At 40.7% G+C, this 24,416-nt stretch overlaps 1 protein-coding gene across 10 annotated transcripts in view; it reads right to left on the bottom strand.

The window, feature by feature from the left end:
* ITSN1 (intersectin 1) overlaps positions 1-24,416 on the bottom strand; it is a 115,872-nt gene that overhangs the window by 80,417 nt on the left and 11,039 nt on the right. For 9 of the 10 annotated variants that reach the window (XM_032448798.1, XM_032448787.1, XM_032448804.1 and 6 more), the window contains exons 2-3: positions 4,685-4,744; positions 81-173 (exon numbers count right to left, since the gene is read on the bottom strand). In XM_032448798.1, the coding sequence (XP_032304689.1) occupies positions 81-173; positions 4,685-4,712 (121 nt within the window). In that variant the 5' untranslated portion in view covers positions 4,713-4,744. Of the gene's footprint in view, positions 1-80; positions 174-4,684; positions 4,745-17,706; positions 17,781-24,416 lie in introns of those variants that run through there. The other variant, XM_032448789.1, reaches the window with a different exon arrangement.

Raw genomic sequence — 24,416 nt, 5'->3', positions numbered from 1 at the left:
CCTAGGCAGCTCTGTACATACTTAGGCTCATTACCTAAGATGCAATTAAATGAAATTAGATCTGAAATCTCTTTAATTACCAGTGATAAATCCAGATGTTGGTTTCAGACTGTGGAACTGTTGATCATGTTTAGCTCTCTCCTCCACAGTAATAGCCCAGATATCCAGGTTGCCTAGTTGAAAAGAGATGGAGAAATATAATTAGAAAATAGCACCTAAAAAAGCCTTCCTTATTTTGTCGTGAGTTAGCTCTCCCTCTCCCACACTATTTCTGAGTATATCATCCCATTTTGGACCTATGAAAACAACATACAAATACACAGAAGCTATTCCCCCGAAGTCTCTAGCTGAAAGCTCCATGAATTCTTAAAGAGATACTTGTGTACAAGAGGTACTTGTGATCCTAGTAGAACTAAATGTTAACAAATTACCATGACTGCTGAGCACTGATTCACTCATCTGGCTCAGGGGAATCTTAAGTCATAACTAGTCAATCTAAAGTGCAATCACACTTTAAAATGGGTTATTAAAAGACAACATCAGAGGACATAATACAGAAAGGTCACAAAACAAAATATTTAGGGGGTGGGGGCCAGCTGCCTTAAAGAGCACATACAACTGAAATGCAACTCAAGTTCTTCTAACTGAAAAGGTATGTCAACTCATGAGATGTGTATTACATGGTTTTGTACTCTTGTAAGAGAAGAACTCTTCATACTTGTCTAGGAGAAGTGTGATGCAACAAGACAGCTAACATTTTTCACAGGCAACAATAGCACCACATGGGAAACACAGTTCAGGAGCACACTCATCCTTCCTCTGAAACTGAGAAGTCTGAGTATCAGATCATGTTATGCAGCCCAGATTCTTCACACCACACTTGTAAGTTGGACACGAGTATTCAGCGTGCGTTAAGATTTACTGCACCTTCTACAGTACTTATGCTCCAACAACGTGTTCCTTAGTTCTACTTTAATTTTTTCAGCAGTTTTTCCTCTCTTCTAGACATTTCACTAATACTAATACTGCATTGCAGACTAGTCTGAACAATTTGTAGACCAGTTACACATCATGACTTCAACACCTAGAGAAGTATCTTATGCTGATGCAACTTCCTGTAACTCCTACTGTATACACATGCGGTGATCTGAAGGCATCTTAGTTACTGGAATTACTGTTCTGTGAGAATAAAGAAGAGAGTTAACATTCACTCTGTCCCAGCACTAAATTCTCAGAGACTCATTTTCAGGTAATAGGGCCTATAAATCTCTACAGCAAGCATTTCAAACTGCTTATAGAGTGAGGCAGAATCAAACTCAGCAGATAAGAGGAACAGGAGGATTTCTTGCCTCCTGAATTTCTTCTAATTAAAAACTACTTTGATGAGGTAAAAGGTACTTTGAGAGAAAATGAAATGGACAACTGGGAGAGAAACATCCTTTTAAATGTTAAGTTTCATTAATGACATAAAACTCTATCTTTGGTAACAAATTCTCATCTCTGTTTCAGACAATCTATGAATTTCTAGAAGGCAGGTTGATAATAACTCGTTCAAAGAAAGGGTATTTGGTTTTTTTAGGAGTACTCCAAAGAAACAGAGGCACTGTAAATACGTTTCAGAGCTGTGCTGCCTATATGAATGAAACTGGATTCTCCTATGAATGTGAATGTTCCAAAACACAACACTTAGTATAAGCAATAATCTCCCCAACCTTCATGCAGACCTCTGGCAGGACTTTATGACCAATACACAGCGTAGGCCAACTAACAGCAGATGAGCATCTGCCTGTAATGGAAACATGACTACTCTTGTCTGGCATAAGATCAAAAAGCTGGATGCAGTAAGGTGCACGTGCAGAGAAAATTTCTTGAATATAGTTTGACTAAAAGAAAAATACCACAGCATATGTAATGATCCTCTAAGTTGCTCTAGCCTGGTTTGAGGTGTACATGACTCCAGTATTCCCTCCTCCTCTGAAAATACCACAAAAAAAAAAACAAAAAACAGCTCTTCCTATCTATTCCCAAAAGAAATAAACCCCAAACTAAAACTCTTTTGATCTGAGGTAAGAAAAAATGTTATTAACTATTTCAAAACAAAAAAATAATGCTTTCTTCTCTGGATTCCCTGAAACTAAAACAAATGACTGTATTTTCTTCTTCCTGATAGAGATTTGGTTGGTATTAAAACAGTAGATCTCCTCTGGGGGATATGAACATCAAAAGAACTGATGCTAAGTTAAGCAAGTATAACAGTCTCTTCAGGAGGGCTATGAATGGCACCTCTGATAGTGCCTCATCTCCATCTTTTGTTATTTGAGGAAACAATGAGATCTATAGGAGAGCATCAAGTGGGATCTTTCCCAGCACCAAGACATCATTCATGGCTTCAGATCCTTGATGCCAACATAGAGGCTACAGTGCACTGCAACATATTTGAATGCAAAGGAAGCAGTCACCAAACCACAAAACTGACTCATTAGAAAGTTATTCTTGAAGGCAGCAGCAAGCCCTCTAAGCTTCTGTTCTTATACAGGGCTTGGCAATCATCACATCTGCAAAAGTGATGCAGGGCACTCTCATACATGAAATGGGCATTTTCTTCTCATGAACAAATCAACAGAAGGTTGCACACACCATTTTCTCCCCAACTATTAAACAAAGCCTATTATGCACATTTGCTTCTTTTAGATAGTCATCCTTAAAATGAGCAGTGTTCTAGAACATCCATGAGTCACTCCATTTTGAATGGTGGGTGCCGTGCTCTTTCCATTCACCATGAAGACTGGAATATTCTTGAAATAGAAGGAAGTGAAATAAAACCAAAACCAGAAGCATTTATATTTATATGTAGGTGAATACTACAGATCATACGTTTGGATCAAGAGGTCTCCCAAGATGGAAACTGAATAAATTTCACCTGCATATTGAACAGTGACTGCAGGTAACAGTAAATGACAGATTCTTGAAAAGGGGAATAATTCCCCCACAGGAACCAAAGATTTCTTTACAACCCCATTTGTTTCTTAGATTTTTCGTGTCATTTTTGTAAGTATTGGTATGATGCTGCCTGGTAGATTTGGTTTAAGTACAAATATATTAGCAGGCATCTCTCACGCCACATTTGAAATTAAAGATACACCAGAAACTACATTAACCACATGCTTATTTGAAGCTACTCACTGTAGAGTAGCCAGATTGGAAAAGCTGTATGAGAAGAAATGTGAATTCCTTCCTTCCTGAAGTCACATAGTACAGTTAACAAGATCCTGGACAACATATGCAAGATCAAATGGTAATACATAAAGTTGAAAAAATAAAGCTGCTATCCATCTGCAACGCAATAAGAACTCTCTGAAGATGGTAGATTAAAATGCTTTGAAGAAGTTTCTGTAAGAATGTATGTGTTCAAATATGCGTGCATGCAAAGCACAGCCCTAACTATAAACACAAGGGAATACATGAGTCCAAACCAGTAGATTCCATTCATATCATGACTACTCTTAGAGTGTGAAAATGAAGCTTTTCATATCTTCCTATATAATCTAGAAGTGTATCCTATGTGATCAGCGAATTTATTTGATAAAAACTTTCAGTAGCCAGTTTTGTTCACAACTGAGTATGTCTGGCACCAAACAAGATGTAATTCCAAGGCTGATAATCAAGGCAGTGAATGGCAGCTTCCTATTACATATTTCTTCTGGCTGTCAATTGCAAAGAGAAATTTCTCTTGATTTGTTTCACATGCTTTTTCACAGTGGCAGAGATTGCATCCAAACAACTGCATACTTTGAACAATGTGCTTTTTTCTTCTGAAGCCTCTTACTGAAACTCTAATGTTAAATAGAAATTTGGTTCCTAGCTACATCACATCCCAAAAACTAGACTTCCATTTATATATTTATATATTTGTACACATATTTATACATATTTATATATTTGTATACATAAACACATATGTATATACATTTTTATGTATTTATGTATATTTACTCACACTTATGTAAACATATATATGAGAATCATATCTGTATTTTCAAAGAAATGTCCACAACAGATGCATCATTCAAATGGAATCAAACAAGTTCCAATAGTTACTAAACATTTATCTTCTAATTTAAGCACAGATTTGGGGACGATGATTAAAGTGATAGCATACAAAGGCATCTGCCATACTCTTTAGCAGTGAAAAAGTCCAGGAGTCCTAAAACAAAAATCACATCTGTTTCTCAAGCACCAACAGTGCTTGTGAAGCGAGAAGTCATCATATTTAGGTAACATTTTAGGATCTCCTCTGGGGAAACAAACAAACAAAACAGGCCTGAGCAGGGAAACTTAGGCAGACAAAACCAGGTACCTTCAGAATGTTGATATGCCCTGCTGTTAGTCGCTGTGTCACCTGGATCTGCCCTAGTTACAAAGTGAGGACTGCAATGAATCAATGTGCAAACAGGGAAACAGTGCAACCTTTCTGCTTGACCCTCCCGACATGCCTTTGCAAAATTTCAAGCATGTCCTCTAATGGGTCTGCAAAAACATCACAAGTCAGCTAAGATATCGCTACGGTAAAGGTGTATGACCAAAAAACACTTCAATACAGAACATATTTGGAAGACAAATGGAAGACATTTACACAGATTTTTTGCATATAAGAATATTTCAGAATACACTGTGAACAACTTACCCCCAAAAGGTGTTGGAAACTGAGCCATGGTTCTTCCACTTTTAGCTTATTAATGGATGCCTGAAAATTTTAAAAGAAAAACACAGTCACGGTTACAGCATCTTCCACTTCCAGTGTACCACCACATAATCAATTAGTACAGAACAAACCAAGGCGATGAAGAAGTGATATAAATTCTGCTTGTGAGAGCAGTTACTTACATGAGATCTAAATGTTGAATTTCTTGCACTGCACTATACATCCATGAGTGTCCTTTAATAGGAGAAAATAGCTACGTTTCAGTTCTGTTCCAACAATGTCCTCAAAAATGATCTTCGTTTATAAATAATCAGTGATGTAGTAAAGAATAGAATTGAGTCAGCCACAACTGACAAGATCTCAGTGACGCTGCTCAATGCTGCGTTACTTTACCAAGTGTAACAGCTCTGCTCCTACTAAAGAGCAAAACTGGCTCTGGTTCCAACTGTTGAATCCATACAAGGCTGGCAGAGATCTGTTTTTACTCCTGACCAAAAAAATCATGTAATGCACTGCCTTGCTTAAAGTTCCTTTGTTTAAACCAAGTACATTAAAAAACAAAACTAGATTGCAAGACTCCTTTACCCCTCCGTTAGCTCACAAAGCGTGTTTAGATGAATTCAGTACTAAAGCTGACATCACAAGGAAAAACACTTTAGTCGGTGAGTGATACTCTTAATGCTGCTTGCTTTTCAAATAAAAGCAGTCTAGAGTCCAGAAATTTAATCTTTAGCAACAACAACAAAAAAACAGGGAAAACATTTTTCTTGCTCCACACAAAGACTGACATGAATTGCCTGAGCTGAGGGGACAATAGCCAGCCACGGAGCCACCAAACAATGCGAAAGCAGCCTCTTGTCCTACTAGATTCCACTCATGTTTTCCAGGCAACAGGAGAAAAGCAAAGGAAGCAGAATCAGAAGGAGAATTATTTAGACTGCTTGAGCAGCGGCAGAAATTTATCAATATCACTAAGAAAAGGCATTAACTTGCACCAACAATTTCCTTTTGTCTGAATTTCTTGCTTCCTCCCCTCTCCCCACCCCCTTTCACACTTCCCACATACTCTTCTAGCTTCCAACTTGGGAACCTACTACACATACACTCCACAGATGTCACTGAAAAAAATAAAGAAAAAAAAAAACAATGACACAACAACAAAAACAACCCAGCACTTCTGCCTATCAGCATCTCCCCATCAGTTGCAATTTTTTCCCTCATAATTTGGCAAAGCACTCAAGCATGATACACAACTCAGAAACCTTCACCCAAACGCCAGGCAACATGGTCGATACTAATTTCATGCACGGAATTCATTACCATAAAAGATTAAAATACAGTATTTTCAAACTCTGAAGTGTACAGACTTCCTTTATCACTATGCTTCTGTTTTCAAGTCTATGAGCAAACCCTACAAGAATTCTTATAAATGCCACAGATATAACACTGAACCTTATGGCACAAGCAGCTTTTACACACAAGTCAAAAAGAGAGTAGGAGAGACATGAGCAGAGCAGATTCTCTCCCTGCTTCCATTTCCCATAATATGCAGGAGGACAAGAAAGGCATTTAAGGCTGGCAGGCACAGAAGGGCAGGAACAGAAAGACAGACTCTCTCTCAGACTTGAGAAGAAAAAGAACTTAGAGAGTGAAAAAGAAATAAAAGATCAATATTCTCCAGTGGGAGAATTTGTTTGCTGTTTATTGCCAATGTTACATCCATCTTCCATAACCAGAGATTTCATTTTACATTTCATTTGAACCCCAAGGGGTACATACCCAAGGGCTCTATCTCTGCAGATAAACTCTGCAACTGCAGACAGCTAATTCCAGCAGCTCAGGGTTTGTTACGTATGAAAACGAAGGTTAAAAGAGAAAAGGAATTACACAGCATTCTAATGGTGAGTGACTTTGTAGGGTTTGTTTTTTGTTTTGGGTTTTTTTTTTTTTGGTTGATTAATATTTGGGTTGAAGAACTGCTGCATGAACTCCTTCCCCTGCCCTTCTTTGATCCTCCCAACAACCCCAACAGGAAGACTTAGCATGGTGAAACAAAATGATGTAGAAGCTGGAAAGATGACAGCCAAACAGTATGGGTAAACATAGATACCTTAATAAAAACTGTAGGTTCTCTCTAGTGAACTACTAGTATTCATATTTGTAGGGACATATTACTTTGGGGTTTTTTTGTTTGGTTGGTTTTTATTTATTTTAACCCTCTAACAGATTTGATTGCAGCTGACCAAGAGTTCAGAAGTTGCTCAAGCAGGAAGTAGAAGAGACCGTAAGGGGAACCACAACCGCACCACTACTAAGCACTGTCCTTAGAAAGCCAGCCTCAACCCCTTAACAACACAAGAAAAATTAAGGAAGTAATGAAATGTTAAGGGTTCATCAAATATTTTATTTTGCTCAGATATTTTATGTTTCCTTTAGAAAGAGCAATAGAAAGCTCTGAGCCACTCATCTTCACCTGCCCACAAAAAGAGCTTAATGTATTACCTCTCTGGAACTATGGAGGTGAAAAGCCCACAAAGACGGGAGCACCCATTTCCAGCAAGGAAAGTAGGGGAAGAGTGTATTAACTCTCAAAATAACAGGGTTGATAAAAATGAAATAGCAGGTTTTTTTCTAGTGAAACTAGTGAAATCACTGAACAACCTGGGTTGAAAAGGACCACAATGATCATTCAGTTTCAACCCCCCTGCCATGTGCAGGGTCGCCAACCACCAGACCAGGCTGCCCAGAGCCACATCCAGCCTGGCCCTGAATGGGCAAGTTTCACTAGAAAAAAACCCTGTATTTTTACTCTCCTCAAGACGCCGCACAACATTTCTATTCCAAAACAGTAACTCACAAGATCAGTTGGGCATACAAAACATACAGTAATCCCTGAAGCAACTTATCGGTCACCTTGCCTTCCTACAAGAAACAAAGTATAAAAATGGAAAAACAAAACCAGATAAACCACATCCTTTTCAAGAATTCCAAGTTATGGTCAAATACCCCCAGGCAGAATGTCACGTGAGATTATCACAGACTAACAGCAAGTTTTGTTGCTTTCCCATGTTACACAGAAAAGTCCTTAGACTACTGTTAATGAAAGGACATCAACAGTTTCAGCAAAGCCTGGTTATTTTAGATAGATGTTGGAAAATAATTTGAGGCACTCAAGACTCTTGCCCTTTGGAGATCAGATCATGAATACAGTTACCAGTTTTAGGCACTTATTCAGAGTTTCAGTTCTTCACAAGTACCATTTACTATCCCGAAACACCCTCCCAGTAGTCAGGATGTTCTACTGTTTCTCTGGGCACAGTCACAGATGCTGTTCACTTTACTGTGGCAATGATCAAAAGGGCTGAGAAGGTCAATTTCATAAACATAGTATCTATCACCTGCTAAAAAGAGTAAGCTGGCTACAAATGGAAGAGAAATCACTACAAACCCAGCAGGTAGGCAAAAGATGTTGTAACAAATCACTCTTCTCTTTGTTCTGCTCCAAGTCATTAAACTGCTGAGGACTCTAACAAAGAACAAACTCCTTACTTCCTAAAAACAGGAAAAATTGAGACATTTATGAACCTGATGTTGAGAACTGTATTAGAAGCTCCAGAAAAAAAAAAAGAAGAAAAAAAAAAGATGTCTCTGTGTACAATAAACTTGCAAGCAATTATGACCACTGTTTATTGCCTTGCACTGTCATTTTATCTTGTTCCGTCACTATGCTTCGAGTGGTTTTGGAAGAAAGATCTCAACCTCTTCCAGGAGTGATGAGATTTTTGTCTCTTCCGGCTGCCTAAGGGATACACTGCCCCAAATACATTTTATTTCTTCAAGACGTTAGGTCCAAGTTCAAGAGAAACGATATGAAGAACGTTCTTGGTCAAATCAGACCTTTAATGCTCAGAGACATCTTTATTAAAGCTCAGTCAGCAGATTTCTTTGCTATCCAGATCAATAACAGGCTCGCTGTTTTCTCCAGTTTCCCATTCACCAACACTGCTTGGTTTTCTAGGCTACAGTAGCTCACACTTTCAGGTGTGAGTTCTTTTCTCCAATTAACCTGAAAATACTTACATTAATAATTCCTCATTTAACCAGTAAGCAGCGTGTTCAGGATATTCTTTTTTTCAAGACTATTTTTTCAGAGCAAGTTCACAGATGTGTTCCTTTTTTCTTCCAGCAGATGAGAAGCAATCAAATAACCATTTATTAGTGTTAACACTATTCTTCTGAAGCAAACAAGAATGACAATCCCCATTCCAAAGCTCAGGAAGCAATGGCAGCCAATGGGAGAAAAGGCTCTTGTAGCCTGGTGAGACCGACTAAGGGCCTTAAACTAGGAGCAACTAGAGAAGGGGATACCATTAGGAACACTGAGCTTTGGCCAAGGGTTGGTGTGGCGCTGTCTGGGGATGGCAGGTTTAAAGGGATTGTCCCTGCTGCTGCTCCACAGCAAACAGAATCAGAGAACATCTGAAATGCTTGTATACCAACACACACAGCATGGGGCAAAATAGCAGCTTTGGTTCTTTCTCAGAACTACAATGTCATTGGCATCAGAGAGACTTGGTAGGATGAGTTCTGTAAGTGCTGGAATGGAGAGATATAAGCTGCTCAGGAAGGACAGGCAGAACAGGTGCTGTATGTAAGGGAAAGATGAGAAGGGAGCTAGTTAGCTGTGTCCTCCAGGAATCTGTCGAAGCAGATTTAGAGGTCCATTGGAATCCGTTGCCTTTCAAGAACCACCTTTTAACAGTCTGGGAGTAGGCAATCCCACTGTGCCACACACCAAGCAAATGGCACAGAATGTGAGCCTGCATGTACAGAGCTTCTCCCGGAACTAGGGCAGAACAAGAAAATACATGAGTTCTAGAAGCATGGCCTAGCTTCATACAGTGAATACAGAGCTGCAGTTTACATCTGTAAAGGGAAAATAAGGAAAGCCAAAAAGCAATTTGAGTTTGCACTGGCCTCTGTTGTGTCAGGTAGAAAAGAAGCTTTGCTAAGTATGGTAAGTATGACCAGTCTCGTTTAATGCTTTTATCAATGGTCTGCATGCAGGAATGAAGTGTACCCTTAGCAAGCTCACTTACAATACTAAATTAGAGGTGCTGCTAACTCCCTGGAGGGACAAGAGGGACAGAGTAAGGCTGGACATAGGTAAAGACTAGGAGAAAAGAAAGCCAGCAGGTGACTTCAGGGAGACCCCAGAGAGGTAGATCACGTGCAATGCCTGTCAGCATTCAAAAAGAATTGGGATAATGTCTTTACCAACACACTTTAACTTTTGGTTAGCCCTTAAGTGATCAGGCACTTGGACTTCATTTGTAGTTCCCTTCCATCTGAACAATTATTCTATTCTAATTCAAGATAGAAGTTAACAGTGTAACTTGGAACAAAAACCTACTTCATTCTTATTGTGAACCACAAGAACATATTTTGCACGAGGGAACTGCAAGGAGCAGATAAACTAAATGATAAAGTTGGAAATAGAAAGTTAAGTAACCTGACATCTTCCAATGTGATTACATTCAACAACTTCATCCAGATAAGAAATACTGCTGATGACTACACATTACCAGCAGTACTCAAATAGCTCCCAAGTACTGCATTTAAAATATTTCAGGACACTAAGGACTATATAAGCAAGCAGAAGCCTCTCCCTTAAGCAGTTTCCAATTTAATCAAATGGAATTAACACTGGGAGGAAAGCAAGCAAAGGCTGCAGTGATAAGAGCATTTTGTTGTATACTTTAACCAGCACTGTTTGAATTGCTGTTTCTAATTATACACATATATATGGTGTTTAATCTTGACAGCATTTCATCCAATAATTCCAGTCATGAGTGAACTGTGTTTGAATATCTTTTTAAAAAGATGACAGTTTAATTTAAATGTAATCTACTCTATCACTCGACTAGTTCTAAAAATCTTCATGGAGAAATAAGATAAAAACCTTGGTTTATTTTCACTTTAGTATTCACTGACTTCATTCTGAGCCACCAGACCTTGTAAGGTGGGAATTTTTGTCTTCTTTTTTGTTGTTGTTTTGAATGCACTTTTAAGAAGTTTCTGAACACTTACAACTTCATTTTTTAATAGCTGTCTTATTTACAGAGGTGCTTTTTATAGTAAATGTTGCATCTACATAACTGCAGTTGAAAAGCTCTGACTCCTCCCCCTTCAAAACAAGCTGTTATACTGATAATCTGAAACACAAGAGTTATGTAGTTAGAAATACGTGCTATAGCTCAAATATAAGCTTAATAATAGCCAGGCATTTACTTCAAGAAGGATTTATCAGGAAGGACAAGGAAATGCATGACATCACTGCTAGATATGAAAGTATCACATTCTCTTCGACTCTCCAAGTCTGTCTTACTTCACAAACATGAACTTGAGCAGTGATCTCAATTGCCACTAAGTACTCATTTGTAGTTACAGTGAATGCTAACAGAATCAGATAAAGAAGATCGGTTCTGCTATTTACCTTAGGCAAAACGAAACAGTGATGCTTTATTTCAGAACTGTTAATCTAGCTGTCTCCAAGGCTCAAGGATCACTAAGTAGTGGCGATGCCTTAAAAGACATACTAGGAACAAAAGAGAAAAGTGGACAAAGCCTGGAGTTCAGCCTTAGCCAAAGGAAAGCAATTTCTGACAAAGGCTATGTGTTTTCTAATGCCTAAGTGCATGGTTTATGTTATAGATATACTAGTATATCATTCTAAGGAAAGGCTGACAGTCACATCATACTTTCAACTTAGCCATCTTTGACTTTTTAGCACTGCTTGTTCAGAGAGTTGAGCACAGTTGTTCTGAAAGCCCAAAGCAGCACTGCCTGACTTCTATTTCACTAGGCATTTCTCCCTTGTCAGATTTCTAACCTTTCCAATCCACATAACAAGTAACCTTGTTTCTCCCTTTACCGCCTCAGCAAAAAATAGCCCAGTTACAGAACAGTATAATTTTATTTTTTTTGTCTTGCAGATTAACTCTTTCCTTATTCCTACACTGAGTATCACAGCACAAATGCTTTCCGTCCTTTTGAGCCACATCCTATAATGAGAAGTACATCCCTGTAGTACATCTCCCTTGCAAGGCAGAGAACTCCTAAGTGTACCAGAGGTTTGCTAATGGAACAACACAACTCTACATAAACTCTCCCGTGTTTCACCATGTCACCCCAGTGTTCCTGCCTCCTCACACATCATTTTGATCTATTCCTCCTGCAGCTAAAGCCTCCCAAACCCTATTTATATATCCCTGCATGAGCTCAAAAGAGACAAGGGGATGGAGGTGGCAGAGCTGTGCTTCCTGTCACAAGGTTGAAATGTAAAGGAATTACCAAGACAGATTTGAACTGCATCTTGAACTGCATCTAATATTAGATGTGCCTGGATCAAAAATCTCATCTCCCAGCTTGATGTTCTCAGGCTCTCTAGAAAAGTAGTCATGGCCCCAACCCACCAGAGTTCAAGAAGCATCTGGACAACAAAGATGTAGGGTTTGAATTTTGGGTGGTCCTGTGAGGAGCCAGCAGCCAACTCAATCTTAGTGGGTTCCTTCCAACTTGGTGTATTCTATGACTCTATGAATACGGACAGCAAAGGGAATAGGTCAGTCATCAAGTCTTTCTTAAACAGCAGCAGCTGTCTTCCATCACAATGTTTCACCACACATAGAACAACCTTGATGCCATGAAGCTATGCTGTGCAAATCCCAACTCTCATCTAAATGCGATAGCTGAAGACACTGTAAAAAGGGGGAAAAGATTCAGACATTCTCAGCTCTTTCACTTCATATTTTCCAACTCTGCCTCAAAGTAAGTTATGCTAGAAGTGGGGTAAGAAGGAAGTAAAACCCTGGAGTCAGCATGTCTATGTTGAGAGAGTGCAGGAGCTGTGTGGTCCTTCCCTTTCCTCCCCCTAGACAAAGCCAGAAGGATAAAAAGGTTTAATAGGGCAGAAGTGGGATAAAGTTGGTGATATAAAGGAAACTGCAGATGGCTCCTTTCTTTGAACTGCTCCAGCATGGGCCAGTTTGTTTTCCACAAGCATCTGCTCTTTTGAACTCTTTGAAGAGCAATGATCATCAGCTGCATAAAAAGTTGTATGGTAAAAGGTATATGCCATAAGCAAACAGATTTTCAACACTGTGTTTTATAAGTAGGAGTTATTCAGTGTCTATTAAGCTACAGCATCAATATTAAGTGAAACAGCCAACATCTCCCATCCATGGGCCTCCTGCTTGTATGTCTTCATAGCTCTGCCTTTTTAACTCTCCTGTATGACGTTATCAGGGCCAAGAGCAGACATGCATTATGCCCTTTAGACAAATATTGCTGCTACATTCTCTTTTGGTCACACTTGATCCAGCTGTTCAGTCACAGGTTGATTGTAACAGTTCTTGACTAGCCTGCTTGACTAGAGCAAACAGCTTTCAATGTACTACAGTTATGTGACAGAGGGGAGACAGTAAGGGGGAAAGCATAAGAAACTGCCCTGTGAGCACCACACTCAGAAAGGGAGGAGGTGGTGCTCCAGGTGCTGAGCTGGGATTCCCCTGCAGCCTGTGGAGATCACAGAATCACAGAGTCACAGAATGACCCGGGTTGGAAGGGACCTCAAGGATCATGTAGTTCCAACCCCCCTGCCTGGCAGGGCCACCAAACATACACATTNCCAACCCCCCTGCCTGGCAGGGCCACCAAACATACACATTTACTAGATCAGGTTGCCCAGGGCCCCGTCCAACCTGGCCTTGAACACCTCCAAGGACAGGGCACCCACAACCTCCCTGGGCAGCCTGTTCCAGGGCCTCACCACTCTCCTAGTGAAGAACTTCCCCCTAAGATCATGATGGAACAGGTATTTCCCTGCTCATTAAGAATCCACAAGAGAGCAAGATCCATGCTGCAGCCCACAGAGGACATTAGAGCAGGTGGATACACCATGAAGGACTGTGGCCCACAAAAAGGCCATGCCAGGGCAGGGAAAAAGTATCAGGGATTAGGAGCAGCAAAAAAGAGCTGCAAGAGACAGGCCTGACTCCAGAGAAGGCAAGAATAAAGGAATGAAGTTGAACATGGGAAAAAGGGGATATTCCATCCATAGATGACCCTGACCCTTCAGGAAACATAAAAGGCTACATAAGAAATGACACAACTATAAGTAAGAAGAGAGAAATCTGGTCTGATTTATGAAAATATTTTTTATGTATGTATATGTAAATATTGCATGAAAGTTAAGTATTGACTGACTGCCATTCATTTGGTAACCAACAGGCTTTTAGAAACTGGATGGAAGTGCTCTGTAAACAGTAGCAAAGATAAAAAGTCATCGATGCTACATTTGAGTGAAGTAAGTGGTGACAATTTCTGTTTAAAGAAAGATTAAAGAAGAGAACATTGTCTCCTCCCTATTTCATATCAGAAAGCCATACAAAAAACAGTATCAGCTACACCAGCTACAATTGAATGATACTCCTCAGTCTCCGGAATTGAAGATGACCTAGGAGCAAGCACCTTCAGAATGGGGTTTGGAGAGCTACAGTTATAAAAACAATACAACAGTCCCTTGTGAATAGAGAGAATATACTTGAGTCTAAAGCAGATGACATACTACAAGGAAGTGGCTACTGAAGCTTCATTTCTTTCACAGAACAGGACATTTAGTTACAGCTTTACTTGTGATAAAACTTGGAACTCCTTTTTCAAGAGCAGGATCAACAGTCACTGGCTTTACAGAAATACTTCTTCTGTACCCAATCCAAATGGAGCAAAAGTACATAATTTGATAAAGGAGAAGATGCCTTTGGCAGGAAAAAAAAAATATGAAGACTTATCTGATGTTACTAACAATATTAGTCCAACATTTAACACAACTATGCTTTTAACAGACAATAAAAAGACAAATCAGCACTTTAAACAGTACCTTCATTATGGAAAATAATATGGAAAAAAGAGCAAGACCATTCCAGCTGTATCAGCAAGACAAAGCCATTTACAGACGCAAAGGTGCTTTACAAAATGAAATTCTCAACCAAAATTCTAAAGAAAGCTTATTCCAATCTACAAGGCCTATTTCTATATTAAACAGACTTCAAGTATCACTGTAAGTGTGGTTGAATGCCACCAAAAAGTTCTAGAAACATGCAATAAGCTTCATTCCTAGAAGACAAAAATGCATTCTAACATTGCCACCAGAAACAAGCACAACAGGTGAAGTCTGAGTCTTTGTTGAAGTAAAAGATTCTTCACGTATTAAGATACAAGCACAGAGACTAGCTTGCTAAATAGATTAATGGCAGTAATAAGGAGTTTAAAGGCAGCAGTGAAATTACAGAAACTGAAGAGAAAAAAAACTTTCCATATATTTCACTAAAGCAGAAACGCAAGATAATTATGTAACAGATTCCTTCAAACCACACACACTGTGAAGTTCAGGTTCTTCCCACTGCAAATAGAAATCTCATAGGTGGAAGTAAGAGTTTTACTGAGAGAGCTCGGATTCTGTGAGAAGCAGTTGAATGCCACAATTACTATCCCACAACAGCACTGAGCAGCTGAGGGGGAAACAGGATCACACAAACATGAGATCGTGAAGCTGCAGGCTATGAACACTTCATTTCTCCTAAGAGTACTGGGGCTGCTTCTATTTAACATCCTTATTAATGATCTTAATGAGGGGATTGAGTGCACTCTCAGTAAGTTTGCAGACAACACCAAGTTGGGAGGGAGTGTTGATCTGCCTGAGGGGAGAATGGCTCTCCAGAGGGACTTGGATAGCCCGGATCGATGGGCAAAGGCAAACTGTATGAGTTTCAGTAGGGCCAAATGTAGGGTCCTGCATTTTGGTCACAACAACCCCAGGCAAACCTACATGCTTGGGGAGAAGTGGCTGGAAAGCTGCCTGATGGAAAGGGACCTTGGTGTACTGATGGACAGTTGGCTGAATATGAGCCAGCAGTGTGCCCAGGTGGCCAAGAAGGTCAATGGCATCTTGGCTTGTATCAGGAATGGTGTGGTGAGCAGGACTAGGGACGTCATCCTGCCCCTGTACTCGGCACTGGTGAAACCTCACCTTGAGTAGTGTGCTCAGTTTTGGGCACCTCAGTACAGAGAGGACACTGAGGTGCTGGAGCAGGTTGAAAGAAGGGCAACAATGTTTGTGAAGGGCTTGGAGAATGTGCCCTATGAGGAGAGACTGAAGGAACTGGGGCTGTTTAGTCTGGGGAAAAGGAGGCTGAGGAGAGACCTTATTGCTCTATTCCAGTATCTGAAAGGTGCTTACAGCAAGAGAAGGGGTGGGTTCTTCTAATTGGTGACAAGTGACAGGACAAGGGGAAATGGCCTCAAGTTGCACCAGGGGAGGTTTAGGTTGGATATCAGGAAAATGTCCTTACAGAAAGGGTTGCTAAGCACTGGAACAGGCTGCCCAGGGAGGTGGTTGAGTCACCATCCCTGGATGTGTTTGAAAACTGTTTGGACGTGGTGCTCAGGGACATGATTTAGCAGAGGGTTGTTAGTTAAGGTAGTATGGTTGGACTCGATGATCTTTAAGGTCTTTTCCAACCTGAGGTGATTCTATGATTGAGTCAGGAATTATTTCAAGTCCATTCAAGAAGTAATCAGGACACACACAAACTAAAACCAGCAAAAGCAGTAGACAAAGACAGTACATTTTATAGAATGTACCTGTAGCAAGCAGTTAGGAAAGAGGTGCCCATCCTCAGGATATAAGTATTTATAGGTGACAAAATGGCTTGCCTTGATAATGCAGGTGTTATAGGGAGGGAATCACATGCACAGGCATTTCTTATGCTTGATCTGGCAAGCAGGCCACTTTGTTATGGCCTCCCTGTAAATGACTAGGGAAGTACACATGGTTAATAGCTCTGAAAAGAGCAATTTCCCTGGACTGCAATGTTTTAATATCTCCTTGAAAACCACCATACTTGCAAGTTTTAAGAATGTTAGCTATTAATCAGTGACCAACTACACACATAAGTACAGTCCTGCTCATACATTATAGCATAATCCTCCTTCATGAAAGCTGTCCAGTGGCAATACTACAAACAGACAATCTGAACTCTGGGCGTCCTCACACTCATCCCCTCAGCAAAGGCAGATACAGAAAAATGTGAGTGTCAGTGTAAATTAATGTGAGCGTAAGCTCACAAAAAAGCACGTGTATGCATCTGTAATAAGATTGAAAACCTTCAACTGTGTGTAACAGAAGGACTGCTATACATACGCTACTCTAAAGGAGGTATTCCAGGGATATTCTCTTTTTTTTTTTTCCTAGCTATTTAGTTGACTGTAATCTCCCAAACTAATCTAAGCAGTTTGCATAAGTCGCACTGTTTCCAACCCAGTGAGCATTGTATCCATGGCAGACATATGTCATATCTAATTCAGTTACCACTCCTCACAAACAGAAAACAATACTGTCATAAGGTTTCTTCTAAAAAACACACTGAGTAAGCAATGTTACTTTTCCTCAATTCTCCACTTCTTGGTCACTTAATCAGGCACTTAGTGTTAATACAGCAATAAAATCATATTGCTAGGCATAAGAAATGCTTGGAAAAAGGGAAACCCACTTCATTTGGCTAACAAGATCACATTTGCTGGTCATTAATCAGGCACGAACATATACGCACACTTGGGAAGGTGTATTAGAAATCTGTGGTTTAAGATTATCAACTATATCTACTTACTACTGCAGGCACAAATGTTAACATGTCTTCATGTGAGAATAATAGATATAAAAAGTTTCTACTATTTGTGGTGCAGGAGGAATCTTCATTTGCAGACTCATAGCTTATGCTTGTAGTAGCAGCAGATAAAAACTTAACAGCCAAAATGCCTACTTTCACCATTCACCATTCATTCAAATTACTTCACCAGGAACCTACTGCAACCTCTAAGGTGATCTCACTCTGAACAGGACTAAATTTCTCTATTTGGTATGTTAAAAACAAGGGCAAGTTTACCTTGAAAACCAAGTCTTATGACTCCAGCAGAAGATACCATGAAGGCCACACTCTGCAGCAGAGACACCATACAACAAGGTTTGTGGACAGCTGTGAAGGAAGCTTGAAAAAGCAAAGGCCAGCATTACAGAGACAGGACATTCAGCACCAGCTTTTCAACACACGCTGGCTAGCTTCTGTGCAGCACTGCATAGTCTAAATGCTGGCAAGCACTAAGATGTTAAAAATAAACGCTGGACTCTAAAAATACATTTCTGATTATTTACCTTCTGAGTTAGGACATGAATATGAAATCTGAGTTTATACTGAAGCTTCTATGCCTTCTCCGATCATTGCAGCTAATAAGTTACCTTCTGAAATGGCAAGTGACATTTTCCTCTTAACCATCTGTGTAGGCTAAAGACATTTAACATTAAAATGAAGTTGACATAAGAACAATGATCACATGCCTAATCAACAACTTGAGTGCTATTTAACCAGAGGAGGAACTAAATATGGCAAATAGGATAATACAGCATTTTCTACTAGACACATTCCACTCCCAAGTTGTCAACAGACGTAACAGGTCCCATTAAGCAGCATATTATGAGAAGTGGGGTGACCTCATTGCAGCCTTTCAGTACCTGAAGGGAACCTACACCCATGAGGGGAGTAAACTCTTTGAAAGGGCTGACAATAGCAGGACACGGGGAAATGGTTTTACGTTAAAAGAGGGAAGATTTAGGTTGGCTGTTAGGGGGAAGTTCTTCACTAGGAGAGTGGTTAGGCCCTGGAACAGGCTGCCCAGGGAGGTTGTGGATGCCCCGTCCTTGGAGGTGTTCAAGGCCAGGTTGGACGGGGCCCTGGGCAACCTGATCTAGTAAATGTGTATGTTTGGTGGCCCTGCCAGGCAGGGGGGTTGGAACTACATGATCCTTGAGGACCCTTCCAACCCAGGTCATTCTGTGAAGTGTGGGACAGAGCAAGAACAAGATTGTTAAATTAATTACCACTGGGTTTCTAGAGGAAATTAATTTTCCTAAAGCTCCAGTGCTACTTTCTGTCACTCTAAGGCACTGGGACACACACGTTTCCAGAGAAGCAATAACAAAAATCTCTTACCAAATCAACTTTACCTTCTCACATAAATAAGCGATATAGTACCCACCCATAGACAGAAAATTACAAGAACATGCCTCAGCTCTTATCTGCTTAAATACAGTTGCTGACACATTCAGAACCCAAGTACTGAAAGCACTCCTTGAAATGTTCAGCTGTTTTAGCGCAACTTTTAAGCAGGAAACACCAAATTATGCAAGCAAAAATTCCAGGAAAAAATGCCAGTTCATGTGCTCTAGGAGGAAAAAAGCAGCAGCAGCAAGTAATCCTCAAAGCCTCTCAGCAAGCACTGCCAAGAGATGCACTGACATTCTAGACTGAATAGACCATTTATACTCCTGCTTTTTCTTTTTAATCCTCCAGTTAGCAATGGCCAAGCCAACTGTCCTGAGCTGCAGGAGTTCACATACATAGAATTCATGTTTTTTACTTCAAAAATCTCACTAATTATTTTACAGCCGCTATAACTTTCTGTTCTTAAATGCTAAAAACGTGACAATAACAGAGAAAAGCACAAATAACTGCCATACACATTTCTCTGTCTACGCTGGATGTGGTGCTCAGGGACATGGTTTAGTGGAGGGCTGTTAGTTAGGGTAGTATGGTTAGGTTATGGTTGGACTGCTGTCATTACTTTAGCCTTCTGAATAGCTCCTGATGGTCTGGCAGCCCAAAATAAGGCCTTAATTGAGTCCTCAAGAAACGTCATTGCCAGCAGCCAGATCACTGACAAATCATGCAGTGTTAAAGTCCTCAGAGAACTGAAAGTACCAAGAGGAACAATCAAGTTGAGATGGACGCAAGGAAACTGAGTAACAGTGAAAGCACAGGCATTACCAAGAAGATGCAGTGCCTCAAGACAAATGTATATAATATATATAATTTAATATAATATAATTTCTAATATAATTTCTAGGGGGAAGTTCTTCACTAGGAGAGTGGTGAGGCCCTGGAACAGGCTGCCCAGGGAGGTTGTGGATGCCCCGTCCTTGGAGGTGTTCAAGGCCAGGTTGGACGGGGCCCTGGGCAACCTGATCTAGTAAAGGTGTATGTTTGGTGGCCCTGCCAGGCAGGGGGGTTGGATCTACATGATCCTTGAGGTCCCTTCCAACCCGGGTCATTCTGTGATTCTGTGATTTAATTGTTGGGAAATATGAGGAAGAAACCTACCGTCTAACAAGAGCAATGGAAGAAAAAGAAAAACTTTCTCAAGTAGCACATCACAACTACAAGTAGGAAAGGCACATGATGGGAAACATCAGACCACACAGAGAAACCATCAGGTCTCCTGTTCTACTTACCTGTTCTCTTATTTCAGGCTATTTTGAAGCTTGCAGAGTTTTTACGAGTCCTTTTGGAAAAATTCATTTCATTTCTATTAAGAAAGCTATCAGATGGCTTCTAAACTGCTTAGATTATTAGGACATAACAAGATATATCTGCCTGAATACATTACCAAACAGGCATTACAACAGCACACCAGTCACAAGGTAACACACATGGACAAACTTAACAATTGCCTACACTTGAGGTTGTTCATTTTTTCCCAAAAAGTAAAATAGCTTTGCTAGCATATCAGATCTTCAATATTTCTCTTTTCCAGATGATTGCACAAGTCAATTTAATTGAATCCTGGAAACGATTCCCTTTGTGAAAGGGTCAGCTTTGGAAGTCAGCAATTTCAGGTTCATACAAATATCATACAAAGACTGGGAGATGGCAACTGTTCCAAGTGATCCGCAACAGTTGCAAGACAGAAGTAATTTTGTTACTGGTTTAAGTCCAAAGTGAAGTGTTGCAGACCCACTACGGAAACCCAGTTCAACTCCATTTCTGACATAGTTATCTCTAGGCTGGTGGATCAACTAAACAGACACACAAAGATGCAAGAAAGAAAATAAGCCGTAACGCTAAAATGCTACAGCCTGGCCAAAAATGTGAGTAATCAGATACACGGTGCCAAAGGTCACAGCATCCACCAGCGGTGCTGCTCATGCGAGCCATTGAAAAACAGTAATAAAGAAGTCCCACAAAAGGGCACTAAGCCAGAATCTCCCCAAGAGAGAAGGAACTCAACACATTTTTTCAGTTACCTTGCCAATAACCTCCCCACTGTATTCAACCCACTAAACATTAAAATCTGGAAGAGATATAGTGATTCTATAGCAACCAGCTGCTGAGATATTTTTTCAAAGAGAATAAACTGAACAGAACTGCCAAATACTTTCCCAACAAATTTAGTCCATTCCTAGTGGGAGCAGGAAAGTATGTTCATTGCCACAATTCAAGATACAGCGTAAATCTGAGGTCATTAGAAAACTGGGGTTATATAAACCAAATCAGACATTCAGGAATAGGTAAATACACAAATCATATCATAGAATCATAGAATGGCCTGGGTTGCAAAGGACCACAATGATCATCCGGTTTCACCCCCCTGCACTGTGCAGGGTCACCAACCACCAGACCAGGCTGCCCAGAGCCACATCCAGCCTGGCCTTGAATGCCTGCAGGGATGGGGCATCCACAGCCTCCTTGGGCAGCCTGTTGATTATGTTCACCTTCTTCCATTACCTAGCACAAGGATAACAGCTGAACTCAACAGGTAGATGTTTAAAACATCATAATTAAGACAGAGTCCCATTTTTCCTCTCCATCTACGTTCTTTGCAGCGTAGTCCTGTTAACCAAGTGCTTCATTTCTTTTCCCCAGATGTAGAGCACAGCTCAACTAAGTAACCTGGGTACCTCTACAGAATTATAGAATGACTTGGGTTGGAAGGGACCTCAAGGATCATGAAGTTCCAACCCCCCTGCCTCTACCTCAGGGAGATCTCTGTGAATCTGGGGAAGGATAATAAAGCACAATAATAAACCTCCACACAAAAAGGAATTTCACAAGGTTTTTCATATACAGCTTTCCTAAGTTTCATTTCTGCATACAAAGTTGTGCTGTGTCAGCGTTCCATATTCACAGTGCTGACATGTTTTTTCAATTTCAGTTTGGGGGGGAGGAGGAGGGACATTACTTTTATTTTTTAAATAAGGGCATGAGATTTCTGTCACTTCTCAAGCAGAACACCACATTTTGATGCTAAAGATCTCTATTCAAGAGATTCAGCATAAAGTTATTTTGTGTATACATTCAGGAAAGATACTTTAACGTAGCAGCCTCCCTGTCCCATTCAGCCTGCACTCTGCTTTTCCTAACAAATCCCTGATGGTTTAACTAAGAACTGGATCAAGGTAAATCCTGTAAAATGCAGGAACCTGACACCACCCTAATGAATTCAAGAAACTCTAGGAATTAAACATCTTCACCCTCTTCCAGTACCTGAAAGGTGCTTACAGTGAGAGTGGAGCAGGTCTCTTCTCACTAGTGACAAGTGACAGGAGGAGGGGAAATGGCCTCAAGTTGTGCCAGGGCAAGTTTAGGTTGGATGTTAGGAAGAACTTCTTTACAGAAAGGGTAGTTAGGTACTGGAATAGGCTCCCCAGAGAAGTGGTTGTGTTTAAGAGCTGTTTGGATGTGGTACTTAGGGATATGATTTAGTATAGGGTTGTCAGAGTTAGGGTACTGGTTAGGCTGTGGTTGGACTTGATGATCTTCAAGGTCTTTTCCAACCTGGGTAATTCTATGATTCTATGATCTTCGGTAGGGATCCCCATCTTCCTTGGTTCTATGGTATAGCTCTTTCCTGCTCAAAGCACATAGAAAAAGCAGAAAAATCTAGAATGAATGCAAAGTGATTTCTGAAGCTTCATGCAACTTCTGATCACAGAAACATTATCATCTATCAGAACCAATTCCAACTGGGAAGGGGAAATAATCCTCTCTATTACACAGAAGCACTTGAAAGAAAGCAAAAGAAAGAAAAAAAAGTAACACAATAGGCAGAAGGTTTATTATTCAGCTATCAATGAAGCCTACCAAGCACCCAGAAACAACTACCAGCTGAAAAGACTACAGTCTTTCAGCCTGCTGAAATTTCAGCTAGCATGTCATCCCTGGAACACGTTCAAATTCCTCAAGCCAGCAACTAACTAAGAGCCAAAAACACCAAAAGGTCAAAGCTCTGTTCCTCCTAGCCCTGCCTCCTAGCTAGTGATCAGACCAGTAAGGAAAATAAATAATAAGAAAATAGAAAATTAAAAAAAAAAAAAAAAAAATCAACTTATTCCTGCTGTTCTCAGCCTTACAGTTCACCTTCCTCAGCAGGAGCTCTTCCCCTATGAGGACAGGCTGAGGGAGCTGGGCTTGTTCAGCCTGGAGAAGAGAAGGTTGCGGGGTGACCTCATTGCAGCCTTTCAATACCTGAAGGGAACTTACACCCAGGAGGGGAGTAAACTCTTCCAAAGAGCTGATAATAGCAGGACACGGGGAAATGGATCCAAGTTGAAGGAGTTGATTTAGGTTGGATGTTAGGGGGAAGTTCTTCACTAGGAGAGTGGTGAGGCCCTGGAACAGGCTGCCCAGGAAGGTTGTGGATGCCCCGTCCTTGGAGGTGTTTAAGGCCAGGTTGGACGGGGCCCTGGGCAACCTGATCTAGTAAAGGTGTATGTTTGGTGGCCCTGCCAGGCAGGGGGGTTGGAACTNTTTGCTTTCTGAGCTGCCAGAGCGCACTGCTGGCTCATGTTGAGTCTCTCGTCCATCAGGACCCCCAAGATCACCCTCTTTGTATCACACCACCGCTGCATGAAGGGATTTGAGCCAGGAGCTGACATTCAGACTACCAACAGCACCAACGTGGCTTACTTCTCATCACAGGCAGTCAAAGCTCATCCTTAGTGCCAGCATTACACCACACAAACAAGGAAATGGCATTTATCATCTTCCCCTGCCCACAATATCATCGTACAGATTGCCAACACTCCCTGAAGCAATATCATTTTATTGGTAGAAGTGCCGCTCTGCTACACAGAGGCTCGAATCCCGGGGGTTGGACTCGATGATCTCTAAGGTCCCTTCCAACCCAGGTCATTCTGTGATTCTGTGTGTGATTCTGTGAGCTCAGAAGGCTGCACCAAGACAGGGCAGCAGAGTGGAACCACCTGCCCATGAAATCTGGAGTCCTAATATTGAAACATTCTTTGCTTACTTTCAGCAGGAACTGTAAAAAACAACAGAAATAAATGGAAGCGTCTAAATACCCAGAGATGCTACAACACATCAAAAGTAGCCTCTGCTATACAAAGGCTGCATTCAAACTAAGACGCTGTAAAATCAGGTGAAGTTCACATGAACCAGCTGATGGCAAGCTTCCCCTTGTTGCTGTAAAGGAAGATTTCATCAAATATTTTCAATCTGTCCCATTTTCCTCCCAAACACGTTTATCTCTTGCTCTGGGGGCATTAAGACAACCCGACACTAAGGCAGCCAGACTCACACACACACAAGAACACTGTATTGATTTTATTAACCCACTATTGCTTCTTTTCCTTTTTATTCACACACCAAACATCACCATCCAGCCCTGAACTACAGGATGCCAGGATAAATCTGGCTTTATTAATGAATGGAGTTTAAAACCTATTAGTCCACAGTCTTCACCAAGATGAGAACTGGAACAGGCTGCCCAGGGAGGTGGTGGAGTCTCCTTCTCTGGAGATATT

Source organism: Coturnix japonica, chromosome 1 (assembly GCF_001577835.2).
Source record: "Coturnix japonica isolate 7356 chromosome 1, Coturnix japonica 2.1, whole genome shotgun sequence".
In the NCBI taxonomy this organism is placed as follows: Eukaryota; Metazoa; Chordata; class Aves; order Galliformes; family Phasianidae; genus Coturnix; species Coturnix japonica.
Note: the sequence above shows the minus strand (reverse complement) of the source record. Positions and strands in the feature narration are given on the sequence as shown.